Source organism: Haliaeetus albicilla, chromosome 12, assembly GCF_947461875.1.
Source record: "Haliaeetus albicilla chromosome 12, bHalAlb1.1, whole genome shotgun sequence".
Lineage (NCBI taxonomy): Eukaryota > Metazoa > Chordata > Aves > Accipitriformes > Accipitridae > Haliaeetus > Haliaeetus albicilla.
The window spans coordinates 33,188,328-33,210,840 of record NC_091494.1 but is presented as its reverse complement, the minus strand read 5'-3'; the positions used below and the strand labels follow the sequence as shown (position 1 = coordinate 33,210,840).

Below are 22,513 nucleotides of genomic sequence, written 5' to 3'. Positions count from 1 at the left end.
TTCTACTGTGAACTTCTTGCTTGTCATGTAGCAAATGAAGAACTTTTCGGAGAAGCTGGCAATGAAACATTAGCATTCCTTGGGGTGTTTGGCTCCCATTTTGTCTCCTTCCCTTATTTTTTACCACATTGGGCTGGGTGGAGTTTTAGCAAGGGGATTTCGGTTGTAGGATGTCTGGCATCAGGATTATGCCTACATCAGCCACTTAATAGTCAACTGTCACATTATAAAAAAGTACTTGCAAATGGATCTTGAAGTTTCAGATGGATATTGTACACTATCCTGGACCTTTTTTTTTCCCTAATAAAATGTTAGCAGTCCAGAGCAGGTAATATCCTACACTGCTTAATTTAAACAGGATTAATAGCTGTTGGCTGAATTAGTTTGACGCTCGTTAGGAGCTCAGTGCTCCAGTTAAAGCAAATTGCCACATGGTGTCACTCCTGCCCTGCAGAGACGTAATCTGTCGTGCATTTTCCTGCCTCTTCACAGCCTATAGCTCATAAAGTTTAGAACACGCAGCTTGACATTTCTGGCGTAGTTTGGTAGATTAATTTCAGCATTTGTGAAGCTCTCTGTATGGCTGGTCTTAGGATCTCTGTGCAGGAGGGCAAGTGAGCCACTGCATGTTTCTCTTCCATTATTGTATTGTGAATGCTCATGTTTAAAGTGAGATTTATTTGTCATGCGTGGGTCATTTCTCTGCCAGGACCCTGCTGAACCTGCCAGCGGGGAAGCGAAGTGTAGGGTAAATACCTGTCCAGTGGGGTTTGAAATGAATCAACTTTAGTATCACCAGGGTAATCAAAAGGCTATCAAAAGCAGCTTTTCTTTGTTGTGCTTGGCTTAGTTTGAATCTGTAGTATGAGAAGAAAAGCTCTGCCTGCCATTTTTCAGGCTGTTACTTCCTACTAGTCTTAAGCTGGCATAAACCTGCATGTCCGCCATGAGAGTTTCCCCCCACCTTGAACTGGCAGGAATGGTTTGTATTGCTACATGATGAATGGCATTAGAGAACTGTTCCAGGTTAAAAATACCCTTCTTCCAGTAAAATTCAGCTTGAGGTAGTTCCTCGATCTGTTCCACTCACAAATTGTGCCAAAATAAGGAGGGGAGTGGGGGGGAAACCATTTCTTCTGGCAGCAGTGCAGGTGTATGATGGCCTGAAGTGTTTGGGAAACTGCTATTTCCTCCCTGCCCTGTGTGCCCTCCCACCCCAAACAGGGTGGTAGTCTTCAGCTGAAATGTAATTTCTCCTCTGTGGTAGCACAACCCGAAACCTCCTGATTTCATCTTAGTGTACATTGTGAATTTGTGGAGCCATATTCATAATAATGTAGGGAGTGTTAATTGATTAGAGAGGCTGCTGGAGGCAAAGGGCAACATGCAGTCTGCCAAGAGCCCAGATAGATTGCTAGTTCCTTAGAAAGTACGCTAAGATTAGTCTAATACTCAGTACCATGTGAACAGAATAGCCTTTGAATGACAATTCAGGATCTAATGCTTTCTGGAGTAAAAAGTAGAAGTGGCTTTTCCCTTTCTTATGTATATATATTTTACATATTCAGCAGAAGTGTTAATGCCTTGTATAACATTTTCCTGGTGGTTTTACAGTGGTTTAAGATGGTATGTGTCCCCACTGGTCTCTGACTAATGACTTCTATGTATTACATGCTCCCATGGATTTTTTTTTAAGCAATTATACTGCTATTGCATAATAAACCATATAGTAAAGAGCATAGTAATATCTGTCATGGCCACCCCAGGTGATGTCAGCTGAACTGTTGAAACTCAGTTCACCTTTAGGAGCAAAAAGCCCGCACCTTTTTGCAGCACCACGTGCGCCCAATTTACATAATGGGAAGACTTTAGACTGATCCCTTTTCCCCAGATGTCAACTCTGTTTCTGCTGGCACTGTGCCCACACAGGAGAAGGAATTTTCTCAATTTCCTTTAAAGAGGCCAAGCTATTTGAGTCATCTGAGATCACACATAGGTTAGGTTTAGTTATTACAAATGTGAAATTGGCAAATGACAGAAAGGAAAGTGCATCTGTTTTAAACACAAAATGCTTCACATAAGGTTATGTGTATTAAATTTATTCCAGATGCTCTTGTTCCAATTGGTCTCTTTGTTGCTATACTTCTCAGAGATGTCCCTGTTGTTCAACCAATTTAAATCTCACCTAATTCACTATATTGCTGTTGTTCTGTGCTGAAAGCCAGGCATGCCTTGCAGGTATTGTAATTAGTTGTCTACACAATGTCTTTGTGTAATTTGGGGTGAGAAGAGGAGAAATTTCACCAAGGTAAGAAAAAACACACCTCTTAAAATTAAGAGAGCAGATATGCTCTTCCCTCATCTACCCAGACAAATCAGTGTCCGTAGACACACATGCACAGACTCATTCATGCAGATGTCTGTCATTGTCATCATGTGTCTCCTATGTGCATGCTTTCTGTGCTTATCATACTCCTCAACATGTGGAAACAGTGGTGATGTGACTGCCGGCAATGGATGGCAAGGAACTTGCTCTTTCAGCATCTGATGGAGGTATTTTAAGTCAGCCTTCCCCAGACTCTTTGGTCCTGAAAGCCACTATCAGCTCTCAAAATTCCTTATGCAGCCTCAGTATCAACATTGAAAACCTGGCAATTTGATTTACTCTTTTCGTGTGGTTTTCTGGACGATATTGAGACAGCCATAGACAGCATTCTTTAGCTTAATGGTTCCATGGTTTGTTGTTCAGTTTTTTTAACCAAGTCAGTATTTGCCAGTATATGCCAGTATTTTGTTAAGAATTTTTTATAAGTAATTAAAAACCACTAACTCTTGTTTGGAAAACTATATATAACAAGGTGCATTAACTTAACAAAACATCTTGTCATTCCTATAAACATCTTGTTTTAAATGTTCTGTTTTTCAGCAGATTACACTGCACAGCTTTTTTGAGTAGTTTTTATCCACAGCTTTGAATCATGGTAGCAGAATATAAATGTTAGTATTTTTGCTTTCTACTTTACGTACACAATACAATGAGGTTTCCAAAATATGCAGTTTAGAAGTAATTGTGCTTACTAGACGAATATGAAATAGTTTCTTTTGCATGTATGGCACTTCAGCTTTGAGTGTAGCAAGTAAAAGATTAAATAATTTGTACTGAAATAAAAGCAATATTCCCTCTTTACTTCTCTTTAATAGATCCTTGGAATATATTAACGATACTTGTGTTTGTACGAGTGTCTGGGAAAGAGCAGTGAGAATCACGTTTCCCAGACTGTGGAAAAAGAAAAGAATTTGCTAAATATATTTAAAGATGGCTTCATGACTCGTACACTTAACAGAACTGTAAGCCCTGTGTTTAATTACGTTGTCTGGAATCACTGAAGGAATTTGGGCTCTGAAATGGTAGAGTACTTAAGAACAACATTCATCCCCTTTTATGTAAAGTTTGGTTGAAGACCTTGGGGCACAACCAAGGCACCACAATGATACATAGACTAAATAATTTTTATTTGGCTATAGAATATTTTAATTCCTGACACAGTATTTCTGATCATACCATGCTTTGTTGTAAACACAAGCCATGACTAGCTGATTATCATGCATATACTGAATCAGTTTGGATAAATGTAGTTCGCTCCTCAGCATACAGGTAGTAGCAATGTAAATAATTAATACTAATTTCTTCTCTTCCCTGTTACAAAAAAAAAAAAAAAAGGCAAAAAAAAAAAAAGCCCAGTAACATCGTGGCCAAACGTGCCTGCGTCTTTACCAAAGGTCCACCTAAAGCAGGGTGTGCTGTTGTGGAAGAAACTTGTACTGCTCTGTGTTGTCCTTCTTCTCCGTTGAATGTTAATTTAGCATCTTTACAATCATTACACATGTTTGAAATTCTACTGAAATGTATTGCTCATCTTCTTTTCTTTCCCATTTTCAGCCAGCCCTTTGCAGTGAAGTTATTTACACTCTGTAAAGAAGAGATCAAAAGATCCAAAGACATCCGGAAGCTTCGCTCCAGTATAGGAGTGTGAGTTGATGAAATAAAGTAATCTTTTCTCTGCTCATAAAAAGTGAAGAAAATTTAAGTACAGATTGTAACGGCTAGGTCTATTTCATGTGAAATTTAAATGAAAAATGCACACAAATAAGTGTAATATGAAGTTGTGAGAATTTCATGTACTTCTGGGTGGTTGGGGTGAAAACATATGAAGGATCTGATAAAATTTACTTTTTAAATGTTGATATTCTTAAAAGGTGGAGTGAATCGTTTGCTTTTGGCTTGTAGAAAGTTTGGCTTGGTGCCAATGCAAAATACATATAATTGATTAGATCTAACATGTGCACTAGAAAGAGGTGAAAACATCTGCAAAGTTCTTGTCTGGCTTTAGGGTAAAAGCCCTCAGTTCAGATAGCAGAGAAGGCAAAACACAAGCACCAGTCAGGAAAGACAGCACTGGGTGAGGAGAGGAAGGAAAAAAAAAAAAAAAAAAGGACAAAGCATTGCAAAGCTGAACGAAGGTTCATTGGCAGAAACTTGGCAAAATTATTCAGGTATATGAATGTCAAGCAATTATTTTCTTGACTTGCATTTCATTTCTTTATTGATAATATTTTAAGAGCACAAGAAAACCTAAAATGAAAAGTTGCCCATGTTTCAAATTCATCTTTCACTCTGAACTGCATCATCTGTGCACAGCCTCCCCTGTCCTTTTGTTCTCTATGCAAGAGCTCAACTCACTTCTGGTTTTTAGCACACAGACTTTGGTGCTGCCAGTCAGTAACTTTAAAACCATATTTGTACTTGGCATAGATGTGTGGCATCTCAGTAACCCTTAAGGATTTCAGTACACTTACGCTCAGTGTTTGCTTTCCCACAGCACTTAGAACTGAGATTTCCTGGGGGAAAGCTTCCCCTCCCACCCTTTTTTCTGATATACATCTTCACTCTGATCCACAGAATGTACTTTTGCAGTTATAACACAAGATCTATTTTTTTCTTACATTTTCTAGGTTTTGTGGTCTGATTCAATTTCAAGGAGACATGAGAGAGAAAGTTTTATTTCAGTTGTTTCTCCTTCTTTGCCATCCGTTTCCTGTAGTAAGTAGTGAAGACATTGCATATTATCAAATGTATTATTTCAAATGCTTTACAAGTAAAAAATAATTTCAAGTGTATTGAAGCAGCATCCTTTTTTACAGATATTAATGTATAGAATAGGTTTTATTTCTCAAGGGTCTGCTATCTGCAATGCTGCCACCTGAAACAGGCCACTGGATACTTGCAGCATACCTGGCTATTCCATATACTGCTTTTCCACCTTCTGTCCCTACTGTTTTAAATTAGAAGCAATTCATTTGTTTCTTTTTCACAGCACCCAGCACAGTGAAGATCTGTTCACCATTTAGTGCTTGAAAGCTCCAATCAGATAAATTACTGTTAGTTTTGCAGCATTTCTGATAGTAGCAACACTGTAGTAGTTCTGGTTCAAGAGAAATATATTTGTTCTTTTAGTCAGGTGTGACAAAAGCTTGTGCAATGCAGGAAAGTTCATCAGAAGTTTACCTTTTTTATATAACTAACTGAATTAGGGCACAAAACCCGAGTTGTTATGCAGTATGTGTAAGAGAAGATCACATGTGGGATAATACTATCGTAGTCCTTTAAAATTTTTGTTGACTTAGGTTTTTGGGAGCGGGGCTATGTTCACTGTACAAGACCTGGGAGCCCCAACTTAGAGCAGCTGTGACAACCAAACACGTACAACAGCTCTCTGTGGCATTGGTGTTCAATACAAGGGTTTTACCTGGGAACAGTTGTGGATGCTCCTGTGAGTAAGTGAGGACTAGCACCTCTGCTGCTACAGGTCGAGCTGCATCTATAGTCAAAAGTGGCATAGGAGAAACAAAGGCTGTCTGAAGTAATTGCAAGGGCACATAATAAGAATGTGAAAACCCAGGAGGTCTTAAAGGGGTTTGAGAACACATTGAATAGCCTGGTGTCTGGCCAATGCAAACCAACTTTGTTTATTCTAACATTGATTACTTTTGCTGATTACTGATAAGGTTAAAACCATATGGTGCTCGGAAAAGTTTGATACTTCAGATTTTTAGTCCAACTGTTTCCATGTTGTGCGTACTTGCTACGTGAAGAATCCTTTGCAGGAAGGGCACAATATAAGAACTGAAGAGAGAGCATTTGTTTCACGTTCTATTGGTATTTTACATCATAAATATGTTTTGTTTTTACAGATGGTTTTACAACCCTATAGTTTCTTTGTCTTCCTTCAGTTATCATCAGGCTTTCTTGAAAACAGCATTTGGTTTTGTTGCAATTTTGCTGTGTTCCATTTAATATCTTTCTATGCATTGTACTTCAGAAACCAGCCTAGCTAGCTTTTTCTGTATGCACACCACTATCACTACTAAACAGTGCTCTGGGAAAAATACTTGCAAATTAACTGCTTACGGAAACTGGAGTGTAAAAAACTTAATGTTACTCACATCATCTATCTCCCAACAGTTTTTTAAAGAGTTTTGCTGACTCTTAGAATCTCCAGACTGGGAAATCTGTTTTGTGAGCCTACAGCAACAAAAGTTAGAGCCAGACTTTGGCTCAGTGAGTAATTTCAAGAAAAGAAATGTTCCAGTTGGGCCAGTCTCAAACATTTGAATTCATTCCCTGTGAGGGACAGAGCTGTAGCCTTCTTAATCTGAAATGCTGCAAAAGTTTAGTGAAAATATACTGACTGTAGTAGCATGAATTTCCTTGAGGTGCAGAAATTAAGTCCCTTCCTGCAGCAAATTGCTGTCAGAGGCAAGAATAGACTGTAGTTCTGAATATTACAAAGTGTCCACCATAAAACAATGGTCAGTATGAGGAACCAGTACCAGTAATGGCACTGGGCTCTTCCGTACAGGACTCTGGATCCTTTACTAAAGCTTCCTCTGCCTCTTCCTCATAGATACGGAAAACAACAGCCAGTCAAGTTTACGAAATGTTGATAACCTACAGTGATGTAGTTGATCCTGCCATTATGGATGAGGTTATGACCATACTCGGTGATACCAACTGGTAAGTCAATTTGTTGCCAGATAGTAGTAATAAGAGCTGAAATAGTTTTTGTACCACTGAAGTTAAAAAAAAGTCCATGCCTTTGAAAGCTGATGGCAAGGAAGCTGTAAGAAATGATACCATAGTTCCAGCTATTTATTGCTTCTAGGCCAGAAAAGCATTGCTGAAAACAATTCTTCTGTTCTAAAGAACTATCTAGTATACTGTCCCACTGGAAGTGGTATGTATAAAATTACCACTAGATAAAGTAAAATATCTGTATTTTTCTAACAACATAAAAAGGGAGGAAGTCTTGGAAATTCTCCATGAAACAGAGAGAGACTGGGCTGTGCAAACAGTCAAACTTCAACTGCACAGACAGTTTCTTGGCATTTATGAGCACTGGCAGGATTTTGGGAAAGGAAGGATCTCTGCAAGCTGGAAAACAACAGAATTAGCAGAACAGCTCGAATCTCCCATGAAATGTAATTACTCAAAATACTACAAACGTATTCAAGCAAGTATTTTGAATCGGAACACTTCAGACATTTCCCAAGTATATGATTGCATGAATTAAACAACCAGTTTTATATAACGTAATTCTTTTTTTTTTTTTTTTTTACCTACTGTTACCTGTAATGTTAGCTTCTTCCAAGGGCAAGGGAGATAGGGTCCTGTTCTTCATAAGCAAGAGTCACCAAAGCAGCCAAGTGTCTTTCAGGGGCAGGAGGAACTCATTCTGTCAGCACCTTTGAAGTGACAGGACGAAGGAATACTCACCATAATTTTGGCACTGTTTTTTTCCCTTTCTGCAAATTTTAGTGTTGTGCATTATAGTCACCTGGAAAAGTTTGTAAAAGACTGCATGCCTCAGGTATTTGAGGAAATATTTTAAGATACTACTTGGTGGGGGTTTTTTTGCTGCTGCATTAAACAATTTTCTTGACAACTCTCCTGGGTGATGGGTCTACTAGCCCAACACCCTGCCTCATAGAGTAGTCAAAGGTAATACGTGAGAATAGACAGATAGAAAAAATATGTATTTTATTTAGTCATTATATTATATGGCTTTTTGTCTTCACTGATGTTTCATAGAAATAAAATTAACCTAGACATTTTCAAAGAACACATACACCTTAAAGTTGTAGTTTACATATCTTCAGACTGCATGCTTTTATTATTTAACTTTTATTTACTTTCTAGTTTATTTCTGTGCTGGAGCTTAAATAACTTCATATTTGGGAAAAGAAAACTAAGTGTGTCACTGTTATTAGACTAATGGTCTCAGATTTGAAGAATTGGTTATCAACAGTTCTGCCTGTTGTTAAAATTACTTGCTTAACTACCTGTTGATGTGTAGTATTGTGTTTAGTGTGATTCAGTGCTTGCTTATGAAATCTGAATTTAAGAGCAGGCTTGCTCAGAAGTTACATAAAGAATTTGTTAACAGAAACAATGGAGTAGGATTAGATTACTGCTGTCACAAAGGGATGTTTACAATACCAAAATTAGAAGTAAGTAGTACACACCGCATGGCTACAGAAAAAGCAGTGGTAGTATAGCTCTACTCACTCATAAATGGGTTACTAAAACAAAGCAAAATACTTCCTAAAAACCACTTCAGAAAACTAGATATTCTGTTTTCACCTTGGCATTTTTAAGGTGTGACTGCCTGCCTGTTTTATTCTGTCTTAGTTCAGGGCTTGATCTAAGTTCCCTGTTGCAGTATGTCCACTACACTGAGATGAAAGATGAAGAGCTAGTTTACTTAAAGCTTAATTGTTTTATCACGGTAGATTTGAACTGTTTACAAAAGAACATATTTGAAGTCATTGCTGAGTGTCAGAGAAAGCTGCTTGTTATTCTCAAGCTCTCTCAGTGCTAAAACAATCATAGTAAATTCTGAATTACAATAAGCATTAACTTCAGGAAGCCAAATGAGAATATTTGGGGAAGATAATAATTACTGGCATACGCAGATTTGTTCTTTGTTGGAACTACAGAGAGTTTATCATACAACTGTATAATTCAGAGTTTAAACAAATTACTGTATAAATAATAAATTTTGTTTAGCTAGAGGAAGGTTTCCAGTATTAAACACGACAAATTGTTCAAGGTGTCAAAAAAAAAAAGAGTTCAGGTTATTTCTAACTTGCCCTTTATGCTTCTTCTCTGTAGTTTTGGACTCTCTATGTGCTAAAAGTTAAATTTTTAGTAGCTCATTTACAGTTGTTACTTTAGAAAAACAAAAGAAATCCACTGAATTGGTGAGTAATACTAGCAGTCTCACAGCATTCCAGTTAGACTGGCAGATTTTTTTACAACAAGGAAAAGAATGTTGTCTGTATGGATTTTTGGCATTTGGGGGCTTTTTGTAACTGACAGTTCTTGAGGAAATTATCTATGTATGTCATGGACATCATGCTATTTCAGAAACTTTTGAAAAGACTCACAAATTTTAGGTCTGGATTTTCAATTTCAGGAGAAACCTTCTTTAGATAGTAGAATATTCTCCAAATCTAGTGACATATATTTAAATTCTTGATGTGAAATTTTCTAAAGCAAAAAGGAGCTGTAAATTTAGATAATAAATCAGTGAGCGTCTAGTCAAAAGGGTTGTATGAATAAGTGCTATTTTTTTGGAACACAAAAATCTAAAAGAATAGTCTCAAACACTTTACTAGTAACTGTCACTTCTGGAAGACCTGCTGTGTATTTATGGTTTATCCATCTGGCTTACAATAGTACAAAAATGTTACATTATTCTTAAAATGTTTTCTACAATTTGAAATGTACAAACAAAACTGATAGCTTAAGAAGTTGTATGTATGTAGCCAACTTCAGGGTTTAATTTTTGAATTAACTGGAAAATACTTCCTCATGCAGGGAAGCTGAATTGCCAGTAGTAAGAGAGAAACGCAACTGTCTCTGTGACCTCATGAAAGTGCCCAAACCGCAGCTGGTATCCAAGGTAAAGTATGGAAATGTGCTCCTGAGGATTTTTTCAAAGAAACAAAGTAATGATCAATTGTTCCACCAAATCTATGGTGTACTTCTGGATTTCTTCACTGGTTCATGAGTATATCAATGCGTACCAGGAGGGATGTCCTCACAGCTTACTACAGAATATATGGAATTGCTGAAGACTGTTGCCTTAAGCCCTTCCAGTCTCATTCCTTGAAAACATTCCAGACTTGTAGTGTGACATCTTACTCAGACAAAACGCAAGAATGAAATAATACAGTACAGATGTTTCAAAAACTGTTCATCTGCCTTTTCTGGGAAAAGAAAAAGGATAACTTCCCAGTCAATTTCAACAACGAAACTGTAATGTGGTTGTGCAAGCCACAGAATTGTAACACTGCCTAAGAGCAAGGATATAATCACAAAGTTAATACATTCATAAGAAGACAGACAATATATCCATATGTAGGTCCTGTTTCATTTTAATGCAGATAGTTTGGAATTGCCCATCTGCTCAGTATTTCAGAAGTACAGAATTTTCTGCTCTGGTCAGGGTTTCTGAGAGGTTCCTTTTCCCTCTGTCCAAAGATGGGGAGGCTCAATTATGACTGTTTCAGAGAACATGTGTTAACATGACAATTTAGAAAGAAAAATCAGTTTTACTTTGAGTAATACAAGACAAGGTAGCAACGCTTGATGACCCAAGGCTACTTCCCTAGTATCACAGGCATCCACAGCATGTAATCTATTCCATAAACTGATTAAGCTTAAAAATAGGGGTATATCAATTTATTCTTGTCCTTGGTAATGTTTATTGTTCTGCTTTCATAGTTCTAGAAAGTTGTGTCCTCTGTAATTATTTTAGAATTCAGAAACATCACCTGTGCAGTCTTCTTTCCTAAGTTTTTCCTAATAGGGTGAACCTTCATTCCCTTCATTATTGGAACACCATTAAGTTTATTTTCATGACTAGAATTATGCAAAGCATTATTTTCTTGTCCTGCACAGTTCCACTCCAGAATTGCATTAGCCTTTTTCACAGCTGCCGCATTTGTGGCTGAAAGACACCAAATCTTCTCTCCTGCACAGCACCTAAAGGTGATCTTAGCTAATGGCGTTTTTAAAGTGCTTGTTGAACTTGCTCTTTGGGATATTGCATTATGTTTCCTCCTGTGTAATATTCTAGTAATCCTTTACACTGAAGATGCTTCCTAATGTAAGTACAGCCTATGTTTTGAGTTACCATTCATATAAAAAAATATATATTTTTTTTTAAAAAGTATATTTTAAAAATTGGTCAGAAGACTAATACTTAAGACATCTATGAATAACCTTCAAAGACACCCTGCTGTGCCCCACAGCAGTCTTCTCTGCTCATCTTCCTGTTCTTACCAAGTCATGTCTACAGTTTTCTGCTTTTAGTACAATTTTAAGACACCTGCAACTAACATTTTTGTAATTTTGGAAAACAAGAATCTGAACCTCTCGCCCATACAAGGCATTGTTTTTAGAGCAAAAGCTGACCCGAGCATTGCTGTTTCAAGGTTTTTTAGTCAACCAATAGAAATGTTATGTTCAGAATGAAGATGTTACAAGATGAATTCACTGATCTCAAAAAAAAAAAATCTTATTTCAACTCCTTAATTATTGGAGGCTGAGAGAAGCCTGACAAGTTAGGAGAAAACTGTCCCAATATAAACAAAAGAATAAGAAATAGCCAAATATACATACAGGTATTCTTTCAGATGGAACTGTTACAAATAGTATCATGTGCAATTTGGAAGTTATGTGGCCGAATTTGGAACCTCACATTTTCTTCCTCTTAACATAAGCAAATAGTTAGTATAACTTTTAGCAAAAGAGCTAAGCCTGCACCTGCCCTGAGAACTGTTGGAGTTCACTCTGAGAGTGATACTTAGTCAACTTAAAGGACTTCTCACAGCTGTCCAGATGTCTCTACTAGCAGCCAGTTTGTGCTCACACTCTGCTCTTCTTCAAGAGCTCACAGATCCTGAGAACAGGAGAGAAACAATAAAGGAAGACAAGCATAACATTTTGAAAAGGGGAATGAAGTCAATTTTGTATGAAGCCAACACTTGTCATTCCTTTAAAACTTGTAAAAATAAAATTTGCTAAACGGTAAAGGTGTTAAGAAGGACTATAAATATTATAGCTTTGTATGTCTATATTTTCTTCTCCATTTAGTTTACTGAATTACATGATTGGGATACTGTTAAGATAGTGATAAATGCTACTCCCTGTGACCTCTTTCTTCTTTTCTTCTGTCTTGTAGAGTTCAGCGTAATGAAGTTGCAGGCACTGGCTGCTGGTTTGTAAACTGAAGCTCGGTTCACGTGCCATTAGGACTGAAGAGTTTGTGCTGCAGCATCCTGACAAACTGGATTCTCAGCATGAGCTTCAAAGTGCGCTGTTTAACAAAATAAGAGACAGAGATTATGTCTTAAAGCATTGTGCAGATATGCCACAGGAAGGCAACAAAGATTCACTGTGTTTTCAGTTTTTAAAGTCATTATCTGTAGCCACAAGATGGCGGTTTCTCTTCGTATTTCTGTCACAATTGACCTGAGGTTTTTTTTTTATGTCAATGATTTATACTTCTACAACTCTGAATGGAGCCATTCAGCCTGTGCTTGCTTTACACACATTAAGTATTAAACCTGACTTGCTGCATTAGTCTCTTAAAACAATTGTTTTTCAGAGGTAAGAATGGCAACGCTTAGTGATAATGAAATCTTCCTGAACATGAAGTATCGCTGTGGATAAGAAGTCTGTCATGTCATAGTTGAACAAAAAAATCCAGGTTTCACTTCAGCTAAAGTCAAGGCTTCTCTTAGTAGCTCTTTATGTAACTAATTCAAGCAAATGTTTTTTGTGGTAAACTAGCTCTAGGGACTGAAGCTTTTTTTTCCCCTTGAAGAACAGAGGTGAATCAGTACCTCAAGCACCTTGCTAAGAATTTAGACCCTTACTGACTATAAAATGAAATGGCTATAACATTTTTCTTTAGTAAAACTAATAATATGATGGGGAGGACAAATGCACAGGCAACGTGATATTCTAGTTACACTGTATTATTTGATGGTTCTAATTAAATCCCACTATCCCAGCACTTCAAGTAGAACAGTGGTGCTGTGTGTGAAAATTTGAAAGGAAGGAAAAATTCAGGCAGAGAAGCTAAAAACAAGCCAGTTTCTCTGTGAAGTACCTGCTACAAACCGCAGCAATCTTCTACTGCAGGTGTTCATTTCCCAAACTGCAACCTGTCTGTCTCTAAGATTCTTTTTCATTTTCAAGAATATAACTATAAATTATATTATTCAATACTTCTTAAGTATACTTGCAACCTGGTCTGGCAGATGAAATTCAATGTAGATCAGTGTTACTCACTGACTAACTATTAAACAAACAGTATTCAATTCACACACTGTGCAACAGACAGAGTTGGCCGTGCGGCTGCACACACCACAGGGGCTCCTTCCAGGCATTACTGCAGCAGAAATACTCCTGAATCCACAGCCCCTATGTTGTTACGCTGCCATTACTACAGAAGTTTCTAGTACATTCTTGAAAGATCTTGGGTTTTGCAAAGTTATACCTTTAGGTCCCTGCTGCAAGAAAAACATGAGTTGTGCTTACTCAAAAAAACCTGAGAAGGTCCAGTGAAAATTGTGAGCATCTGTACATGTGATCATCTGGCTGCCAGATGACATTACAGACACAACTGTACTTCTCACACAGCCCCGAATCAGAGGATGCCATTGCTGGATCTCAGTACTAGCCCTGTGCAGAGCTTTACCTCAGCAAGCCCCAGCTGCTGCTCCCTGCAGCAGGAAATGAGCCAGTCACAGGGAATGGGTGAGGGCCCCAAGCAGTGTTTGACAGAAACCTCTCTTTACACTTCCAGTGGTTATAGGCTTTGCTTGATGCATTTTTAAGGCTTCCCTATGGTAACAGTCCTCTTGTAATCTTCTGGCCTGTATTTGATGGTTATTTAAATTAGAAATACAATTTAACAATCAAACTGAGTTTGGTAAACAAGTGATGTGCAATAAGAAAATGAGCAAATAGCATTATCCACAGAGTAACTAGGACCTCCCTTAGAAAGGTTACTCAGTACAAAGAATAATGAAGCACAAATTACTAAAAAATTCTAAACCTGTGCGCATTTTGGTCTTCCTACACACAGATACACAGAGGATAACACAGCTTCAGTATCACTGCCTTACCTTGGTTTTTAGTTAAAGTGGTAGTAATCCATCCCTTCCTTCAAGTTCAGCGTGTTCAGGTTTGTTTCAAATGCTCCACCTGTCAAATCCTGTGAGGGAAGAAAAAGAGAATTAGATCAACCAGACAAACTCCTTTCAGGTTGTAACAGGTTTTGGTAAGTTGGTTCTTTAGACCAAAGAAGAAGGTCCCATTTGTGGAACTAAACATAAATAAATAAAGGCTCAGAAACATTTCCATTCAAAGATTAAGTGTATGCTGAAAACTTAGTGTTCAAATTAATATGAGGGGGTGGGGTGGGCAGATATTAGACACCGCATTCTCCTGCTGTGTAGAGCACAAGGGCTATACTAAGCTCTGCAGATTTTGTTTTCTAATGCAGGCATTTTCAGAGACTGGACCAAGGGAATGAGTTTGACAAAACAGTGATTTTTGTAGATTTTGAACAATGATTAGCTTGTCCGATGAACAAACCTTTCATCAAGTAACTGAAATACTTTGCATAGTTAAAGATGTTTCCTTTTGAGCCCTAGTTACATTATCTGAACAGGAACCTGTTCAGATTGCTCCATGAGCAATCTTGCAAGGCAGTGATGTCATTAAGAAAACATGACACCTTCAGCGTTCCTACTTTGTTCTTCCTGAAGTCCTTAATTGTACTGATCTTCAGGAATCTCACCAAAAAAAAAAAAAAATGAATTGAACCTCACAACACTGTAGGAGGTAAGTAAAGAGATCACTGGTGTTCTTTTGGTTGGCCCAGAGCAGCAATATTGACATTTTAACAATGTACAACAATACTGCAAGTGTTTAGGACAGGAACTTACAAAAACAGCGTCCAACTGAAACTGTGGAATTAAAGGAGGTGGAACGCTACACTTTGGCTAGAATAATAGGCTTCAAAAAATTTCTCTGGGATCTTTAATGAACCTGACTTCAGAAACTAAGGTTTCTGTCCCACATGGAGGACTGTACAGCCAGCTTCCCAGCTCACTGTGGACCCATCAGCTGAACTGCTTATAAAAGTGCTTATCGTATTTGGGTGTTGCTTGGAAGCCTTCCATTCAAGAACACTGCCCTCTCCGTCAACAGGGGGTCTAATAACAAAACAAGCTGACCTGTCTTCTCCAAACCTCTCCATTGTTTCCGCTGCCTGAATTTATATAGGAAACACTGTGTGCATACATTTCAAACTTCTTGCCCAAACGAGCATGCTATGCCTGAAGATCACAGATTAGCTCTCCTTTCTTCTATATAATTCTCATCTACCTGCCACATTCTTCTATTTTCACTAGCAATGCCAAAAAATAAAAAGATGACATAATCTGATCCAGAACTTCAACAAAAGACAAAACCACCAGTCATAAAATTCATAATTGAACTCTGATCTTTACTAACCCTAAAAAAAGCATAGCTAATGAATAATTTGAAGTGCAGGAAAGGGCCCATGGCACTCGGCTTTTTAAGCAAGGGCTCCACTTAAGGTAACCAATTTCTTACCTGAGCAATAAGGCCCCGATTGTGAAAGATGTTTAGTACTTTTTGTTGTTGTTGGTTTTTTTACTTCCTGAAATCAAGAAAATACTTGATGGTATTTAGTACTTTGAAGGACTGGGTCCTAGTTTTGCAATTCAGTTTAAGATCCCAGACTGTCACTGGTCCATCTGCAAAACTTAACACACCAACAGGGAATTCCACTCAGAAATGTAGGCCTTGATTACGACCTTTAGCCTCCACTAATGATTTCATAAACCCAAGATTTCGCAAGTTAGGACATAGGGTATGGAACAGTTGTGTTTAGCTTGCTGAAAAATCAACCTGCTCAAAAGAAGGGTTAAAAAAAAAAAAAATATATAAAAGAGCCCAGATGCTAAATTAAGCAGGAGAGTTAAATCTTTCATTCGCAGAGCACAAGACTGAAGTGACAGAACAAGGCAGAGTTTTACAATAACTGGTCTAACAGTAAATTTACTGAAAACTTTATACAATCAAACTAGTGTAATTACTGAGACAGAAAAATAAAAATCCCTTTCATTTCAAGCACTTGGAATCCATGCCAAAACAGGGCACAATACATGATTTCTAAGCATTTTGCTTTTACCTCAAAGCGAGAGAAAACACCCAGTGCAGACCCTTACGTGACGTGGTACTGCAGGCTGCTACACAATTTTGACAAGCTAAAGCCAGAATTTTACTCTCTTCAGCAAAAACTTACACATGTACACACACACACACAGAGCAGAATTTCAGCTACAGCCATTTGTGAAGACATTTTAAAATGCAAACTGAGCAAAGATCACAAGGATGACTGCTTTTCCAAGTATGATTTTATATGGTAACAAAGTAATGCCAATGCTAGCAAGGGAGGAACTGCCTGAAAAAATAAATAAGCAAACACTGCTCCCAACTACATGTCCAGCAGAGTTGTTTCTTGCAAACAGCTCGCTCACTTCCTTACTTAATAAACATACCTAATCTTCAAAATCACCCTCTTAGAGCTGTATATAAACATGCAGGTTTTGCCTGTATCAAAACTAAAAATAATCCCCTATCAAGAACAGCAACATGAAAGACAATAAGGTCTCAGGACACTTCCTTCTTCAGAAGGATGGTGATGAACTTATGTTGGTAAATAATAAAGCTAAATTTGGAAGTCTGGGATGTTCAGGAATTTTTTAATTACTTTTGTTTAAGAAATTAGCCAAAAGAATCTGCAGCTACTTCTGCCTTACCTAAACGTCCAATAGTTCCGTGCAACATGGAGCTAGGTCGTAGTTGTTGCATTGACAGCTGTCTACACAAGAAACGTCCGTGCGTTCACTAGGGTTTTTGTATGTTTGCTTGCTGCGTGACCTGAAACACAGGGCTGGGTAAAGCTACTTCCCCTAAATAGTTTGAAAATACAGGTCATTTGTAACCTCTTCAGCACAGGAGTTTTGTTTTTCTCCTTACAGTATGCGCAAGGAGAGCACCGTTTTTGCAGAGGAATTTTGTGTCTCAAATGTAGTATTCCACAGCAGCCTGGGACTTTAACTTGTAACAGCAACATTATTTGCACAGTTTGATTTGATAAATCTGGATGAATAGCATCAGAGAGGCAGCGATAGCTATTGCAAAAAAGACAACATTTTCCATTTGATGCAGTCTTAATATTTTACGTACTTGTCCGCTATCCTACTTTTCCTATGCTCCCACTTTCAAAAAGCATGTTGGAAGAAGAAATGTAGAAAAGGTGATTAAAGAAAAGGAAGTGGGATGTTTTGTTTTTAGCTGTTCTTCAGATGTGGGCTGCACAGAAAGCAAGGCAAACTCAACCCGTAAATACAGCAAGATTAACCCTCAGCATTATACCTGGCCTGCACAATATCATCGCAGATGAATGAAAAAGTTCAATACTTTGCTCTTCTCAACCCATTATAGAAACTATTTCCTTTAGTGGTCAGGTCTAGAAGCTTGAAAGCTGCTGCAGACAGGATACCTGAATTATTTTAAACCACAGACTTTTATCAACTTGTTTTGTTTTGGTAGAAGACTATTCTCCATGACAAAACTACTGCTGAAAACAGTGCCCGTTTCAATCCACCCACAACCTTGCAAGTAGGAAGAGTGGGATTTCATGGATTTTGACAGCCTCCACAAAGACTCCTAATAGGAATGAAATACAGCAAGTACAACAACAGCTGAAAGAGGTTACTAAAAACTATTCCTTAAGATCAGCTGCGAAACCAAATGGTAGGAAAAAGGAGGGTCCGGCAGACTTGGTTCGGGAGTGGGACTTGGAGCACTGCTACTTGCTTCCTGAGACCCTCTGGTTCCTTTTCTCTCTCCACTGGGTTAATATTTCCTACACTTTGCTACAGATATATTTATGGGTTTTATTTCTTTCTTACGTAGTCTGTGGTTTCTCAGGTGATAACAGGGTATTAGGCACCGCTAACAGAAAAATCCGGTTTCAGTTCTTTATTATAAATTTGTTTTTCCAACACCCTGATTATCTGTCTTCATAATATTAAAATAATAATATGGTATAACAACATAGGTGAACTGTGAGGTTCATAGTATTAACAGGTATTTTTAAAATCTGTAGAAAGGTAAGCGCCATTAGGGACTTTCACTATGTTGTTATGCAAGTTCATTATCAGCATTGTTCTTTTCTGTTTGGCCACTATTTTGTTTTCCCAGTGCATAACGCTGCTGGAACTCCACATGGATTGATGTTTATTTACCTCTGCACTAGGGTGTTTTTGCCATCAGCTCTTATAACACCAACATTCACAGTAGCTGTGTAATTCAGTCATGAAGTGAGAGGGGTAAGGGGTAACTTGCCTGCAGTTTCTAGAGATTTGGCTCCATACAAATAGCTTTTGACTTTTTTTAACTTCTAAAAAGTGACCTGCTTCAAACACAGATTTTAGAAGCAACTTTACAAACTCTGAAACTGTTTCAAGCAGGTCAAACTGTATTTCCAAAGAAAATACTGCATGTTACTTAAACGATACTATGGCTTATAGCGTTCTGTGATCAGCAAGTAGAAAATGCTCAGTGGCCAGGAGTGGAAAAATACACTGAAATCACAACTGAAGCCATGGACCAGAGTTTTCAGGCAAGATGTTGTATAATAGTCTCATTGTAAGGGCTTCACAAATTAAATGTGCTTTATAACAGGTTCCACAGATGTTTTGTCTAGGGACTTCCACCCACCATTATATGTAGTATGAAAAATTAAATTAGTTGTAATATTACTAGCTTATCCAAGAGTTTATCAACCAACAGTACATGATAATGCCCTAAGGTACTTTCAGTCTGGCTTTACAACTCATAGTTACGATCTCAGAGTTGATCGTAAAGTCGGGAGTGCTAAGTTAAAAGCAGGCTGTACCAGATGAGATGAGATTCAGCTAATCAATCTTTGAACAGATCTAGTGCAGCATTAGAATGTCGGTGTTTATATGTAGCTACAGGTTTTAATTACTGTTAGAGACTTTTTTACTAGCATTTGCAAATAGAATGTATTTTCTGTTTTGCTTTAAAACTTCTGTGTTAACCCATACACTGTGCTTTGCTATTTTAAATGTAGCAGCAAAATAACTGCTGGTTATCATCTTCTAGTTATGTTATTAGGTCAGTTAAACCATTTGAAATAAGAAAGTTACAAGAGTCGGGCACAGAAGCAGCTATGGAATTGGCAGTGCCAAAGAAAACGGCTTTTAAAGTCTGATTTAAAAAACAAAGCCTTTGCTATACAGAGGGCAGCAAAATATTAGGAATAAACGAGGCCAGGTGGCTGACTGTATGTGTTCATTTATGTTATAATGTTGGGCAAGAAAGTAAAACAGATCCAAGCGCCTTTACAGAAGCTGCACCTTTGATTATTCTTAATACTACTTTACTTAATACTGCTTTTTTAAATCCCTGAAATACTCTGCACAGTCAATTTGATAAAAAAGGCCATTCAATTGCATAGTAAAAGCTTCTGGGAAAAGCTATTTACCGTGAATAGAAATTCATTTTTCATAAGGAGCAAATACTGATTTTTGCACATAGAGCTAAGGCTAAAGGTGGTACTCACCAGCTTCACACAGATAATGAAAGGTGGAGTTGCATCTCTGAAGTGACATATAGGAATTTTTCGTTTTGGTCTCTCCTGCAGGAAAAAGCAGCAGACTTTAGTAGAGAGGCACAGAGTGTTACTTTTGTTAGCTTAGTTTTAGGAGCTACTAAACACTAAGAGGGGAAAAAATTATTTTGAGGCCTCATGCTAAATAGTCCAGCTGGTCACATCTTCCACTCATTATTTTGCCAGTCATTTCAAGTACCCCTTATTTTCTTACCCTAATCTTTCAATACAATTGTGTTTCTCTGAACAAAGTTACACACTACACCAGATGCGAATTAAGAGCTTTCTGCTTTTGAAAGAAGGTCTCACTGCTCTCCTCCACTGCTTCTTCCTTACCTCCAAACTCTACTTCTACCCCTTTCCCAAACAATTCCCTCTTTCATCTGATTGCAAGGTATGCTGCTTTAATAGCCTACCCCATAAAAAATATGTTCTTTCTTTTTTTGGCAGTTTAATTTTCTGCCACTTTAGTAAGCTGCACCAGCTTACTGTGCCAGCAGCGAAGCATTAGAGCAGGCACAATAGCGGATACAAAGGAGAATCTTTCCCTCTCAGTGGGAGCTGTTAAATGGCTTATGCCCAACTGGGACTTCACCATGGATCCAAGCTGCAGAATTTTCTGAGGATTCACAACAGGTTGCAGTACAATCTTCTTTACAACTGATCTGAGAGGATGGGTATGTCTTAGGAAGACAAATGCACAGGATCTGTAACACTTCTGCTGACAGTATTACTGCACTGGTAGTTAGTGAGTCCTCAGTATTTCAGGTCAAAATCCTGCACTCCAACTGTTTTCATGCAGCTGAAAGCACTCATTAGCTTCCCAGTATAGAATTTGATTTTACAGTTACTCTAGTCTAATCACAAGCTATATCTGAGGAGGTGCCCCTCCTCTCCCTCTACCCCTCCCTCAGTCCTACTCCCATCAGATATAAAAGGATCATGCAACCTCAGGGTAATTTGATTCACAAGATAACTTGCTGAAAAGCTTATTTTGAGGGTTTCTTTTCTGCCAGATCAACTAACTGAATCAAGTCATCCTTTAGCTGCAAGATTGCAAGACCCATTATAAACAAAGCAGTGGAAGTGTGTGGCTGAGGCCAGTGAGCGAAGTCAGACCACCCCTGCACTTAGAGTGGCTAAGGGGTAATGTCAAATTGCACTCTCGGAAGACCGCGCTCACAGGATCGGGTCCAATGCCCAGTGAAACTAAGAACTGTCTTTTCACCAACTGTTGTAGGGACTGAATCTGGATGAAGCTTTACTCCAGGTCTTGAGCTAATTGCTATCATTAAATTAATACTGCAACAAGACAACATTTTTCTTCTATATGGTTTGTTTATTGCCATCTAAATATTGGCCTTCCTTGTCTAGGGAAGAAAATGTTGCTGCCTACAATTTTAGGCTCCCAAGGATCCTATTAAAGCTTTATTCAGATACAGTGTAACTATAATATACAGATAGGTTACAATTAATCACAGAAGCTTACTTTACTTTAATAGAGATTTCACTTTTATCCATCATGAGCCAAATTCTACCCCCACTTAAAAGAAAAAACTGTCAGTGAAGGCTATGTTTTACTCCATCATTGGAATCCTTTCAGAGTGTATATATTTCTGTCTTTCTAAACTGACTTCAGTGAGTGTGAGGTGCATAGTTCTGGCTCCATAGTTCACACTCCAGTATCAATCCCCAGCTATCTAGTCTTCTGTCACGGCCTCCTTAGCAAAATGAGTTGCCATACAATATTTAAAATCAGTGATGTATTCTTTCATCACATTTCCCAGAACACTTCCAGATCACAGTAAAGAATGCAAGAGTACTTACAACTAACCTCAGATTCTTCGTAAGTGTAGAATCCTTTTGTTATTTTCTTTTCATCAACATCACAAAACGCAGCTACCTGGCAAAACAGAAGCAGAGCATTTCAATACTGTTCTTTGCTACCAGCAGGTATTTCACAGGCAGTGTATCTACGTAAGTAATGCTACAGGTATGTGAATGAACACAGCAATAGGGCAATGCACCCTGGTCCTCCTATGGAGCTTAAAAATTAAATCCTTTCCAGGTGTATCTTAAGGAGATGGGCAAAGTTTGCAGTTGTCTATGAGAATGTTGTTTTTATGAACATGAGAACAGGTGATCTAAGCTACTGACTGGGTAAGAGAAAACCTCTATGAGATCAACTTCATCCCAAGTGATATGCTAAGTAAACTAAAACCAGAGACTAGCCTCCTCATTTTGGCACTTCCACTAAATATCTAAGCTTATATAATACAAATCTTCCTCTTTCTGCCCACCCCAAGCATATCATCTACCACCAGATACCTCAGTACAGCCGTGCTGCTCTATTGCTTCAGATGCTCTGGCAATACTAGCCTCAATTCTTGGTCATAACACACCAAGTTTGGGAATTCCTATGGTTTTGGACTTTGTGTTTTTCAACTGAGAAGTTCAGCAGATTTGGTGTTTAAACACATATAATTACTGCTTCATTTTGGTTATTCTTACTGTAGTTATGGAAGCATTATTTGCAGCCCTAGTTGCCAAACATTTCAGATGGTTTTTTATTTGCATTCTTTATAAATATGCAGGCAGAATAAATGCCTGCAATCCAAAATACACAGTGGCCT

At 38.0% G+C, this 22,513-nt stretch overlaps 2 protein-coding genes across 14 annotated transcripts in view; one reads left to right on the top strand and one right to left on the bottom strand.

Annotated features, from left to right (window-relative positions):
* Positions 1 to 13,148, top strand: part of TBCD (tubulin folding cofactor D) — a 131,570-nt gene extending 118,422 nt beyond the window's left edge. For 2 of the 3 annotated variants that reach the window (XM_069798912.1, XM_069798913.1), the window contains exons 36-39: positions 3,941 to 4,030; positions 5,014 to 5,101; positions 6,966 to 7,075; positions 9,941 to 13,148. In XM_069798912.1, coding sequence (XP_069655013.1) covers positions 3,941 to 4,030; positions 5,014 to 5,101; positions 6,966 to 7,075; positions 9,941 to 10,133 — 481 coding nt within the window. In that variant the 3' untranslated portion in view covers positions 10,134 to 13,148. The remainder of the gene's footprint in view (positions 1 to 3,940; positions 4,031 to 5,013; positions 5,102 to 6,965; positions 7,076 to 9,940) is intronic. The other variant, XM_069798914.1, reaches the window with a different exon arrangement.
* The window catches only part of B3GNTL1 (UDP-GlcNAc:betaGal beta-1,3-N-acetylglucosaminyltransferase like 1), a 141,980-nt gene continuing 123,371 nt past the window's right edge, over positions 3,905 to 22,513 (bottom strand). For 6 of the 11 annotated variants that reach the window (XM_069798916.1, XM_069798915.1, XM_069798918.1 and 3 more), the window contains 4 exons: positions 21,715 to 21,783; positions 19,833 to 19,907; positions 14,266 to 14,354; positions 3,905 to 12,446 (listed from right to left, as the gene is read on the bottom strand). In XM_069798916.1, coding sequence (XP_069655017.1) covers positions 14,274 to 14,354; positions 19,833 to 19,907; positions 21,715 to 21,783 — 225 coding nt within the window. In that variant the 3' untranslated portion in view covers positions 3,905 to 12,446; positions 14,266 to 14,273. Of the gene's footprint in view, positions 12,447 to 14,265; positions 14,355 to 19,832; positions 19,908 to 21,714; positions 21,784 to 22,513 lie in introns of those variants that run through there. The other 5 variants (XR_011327189.1, XR_011327188.1, XR_011327186.1 and 2 more) reach the window with 5 other exon arrangements.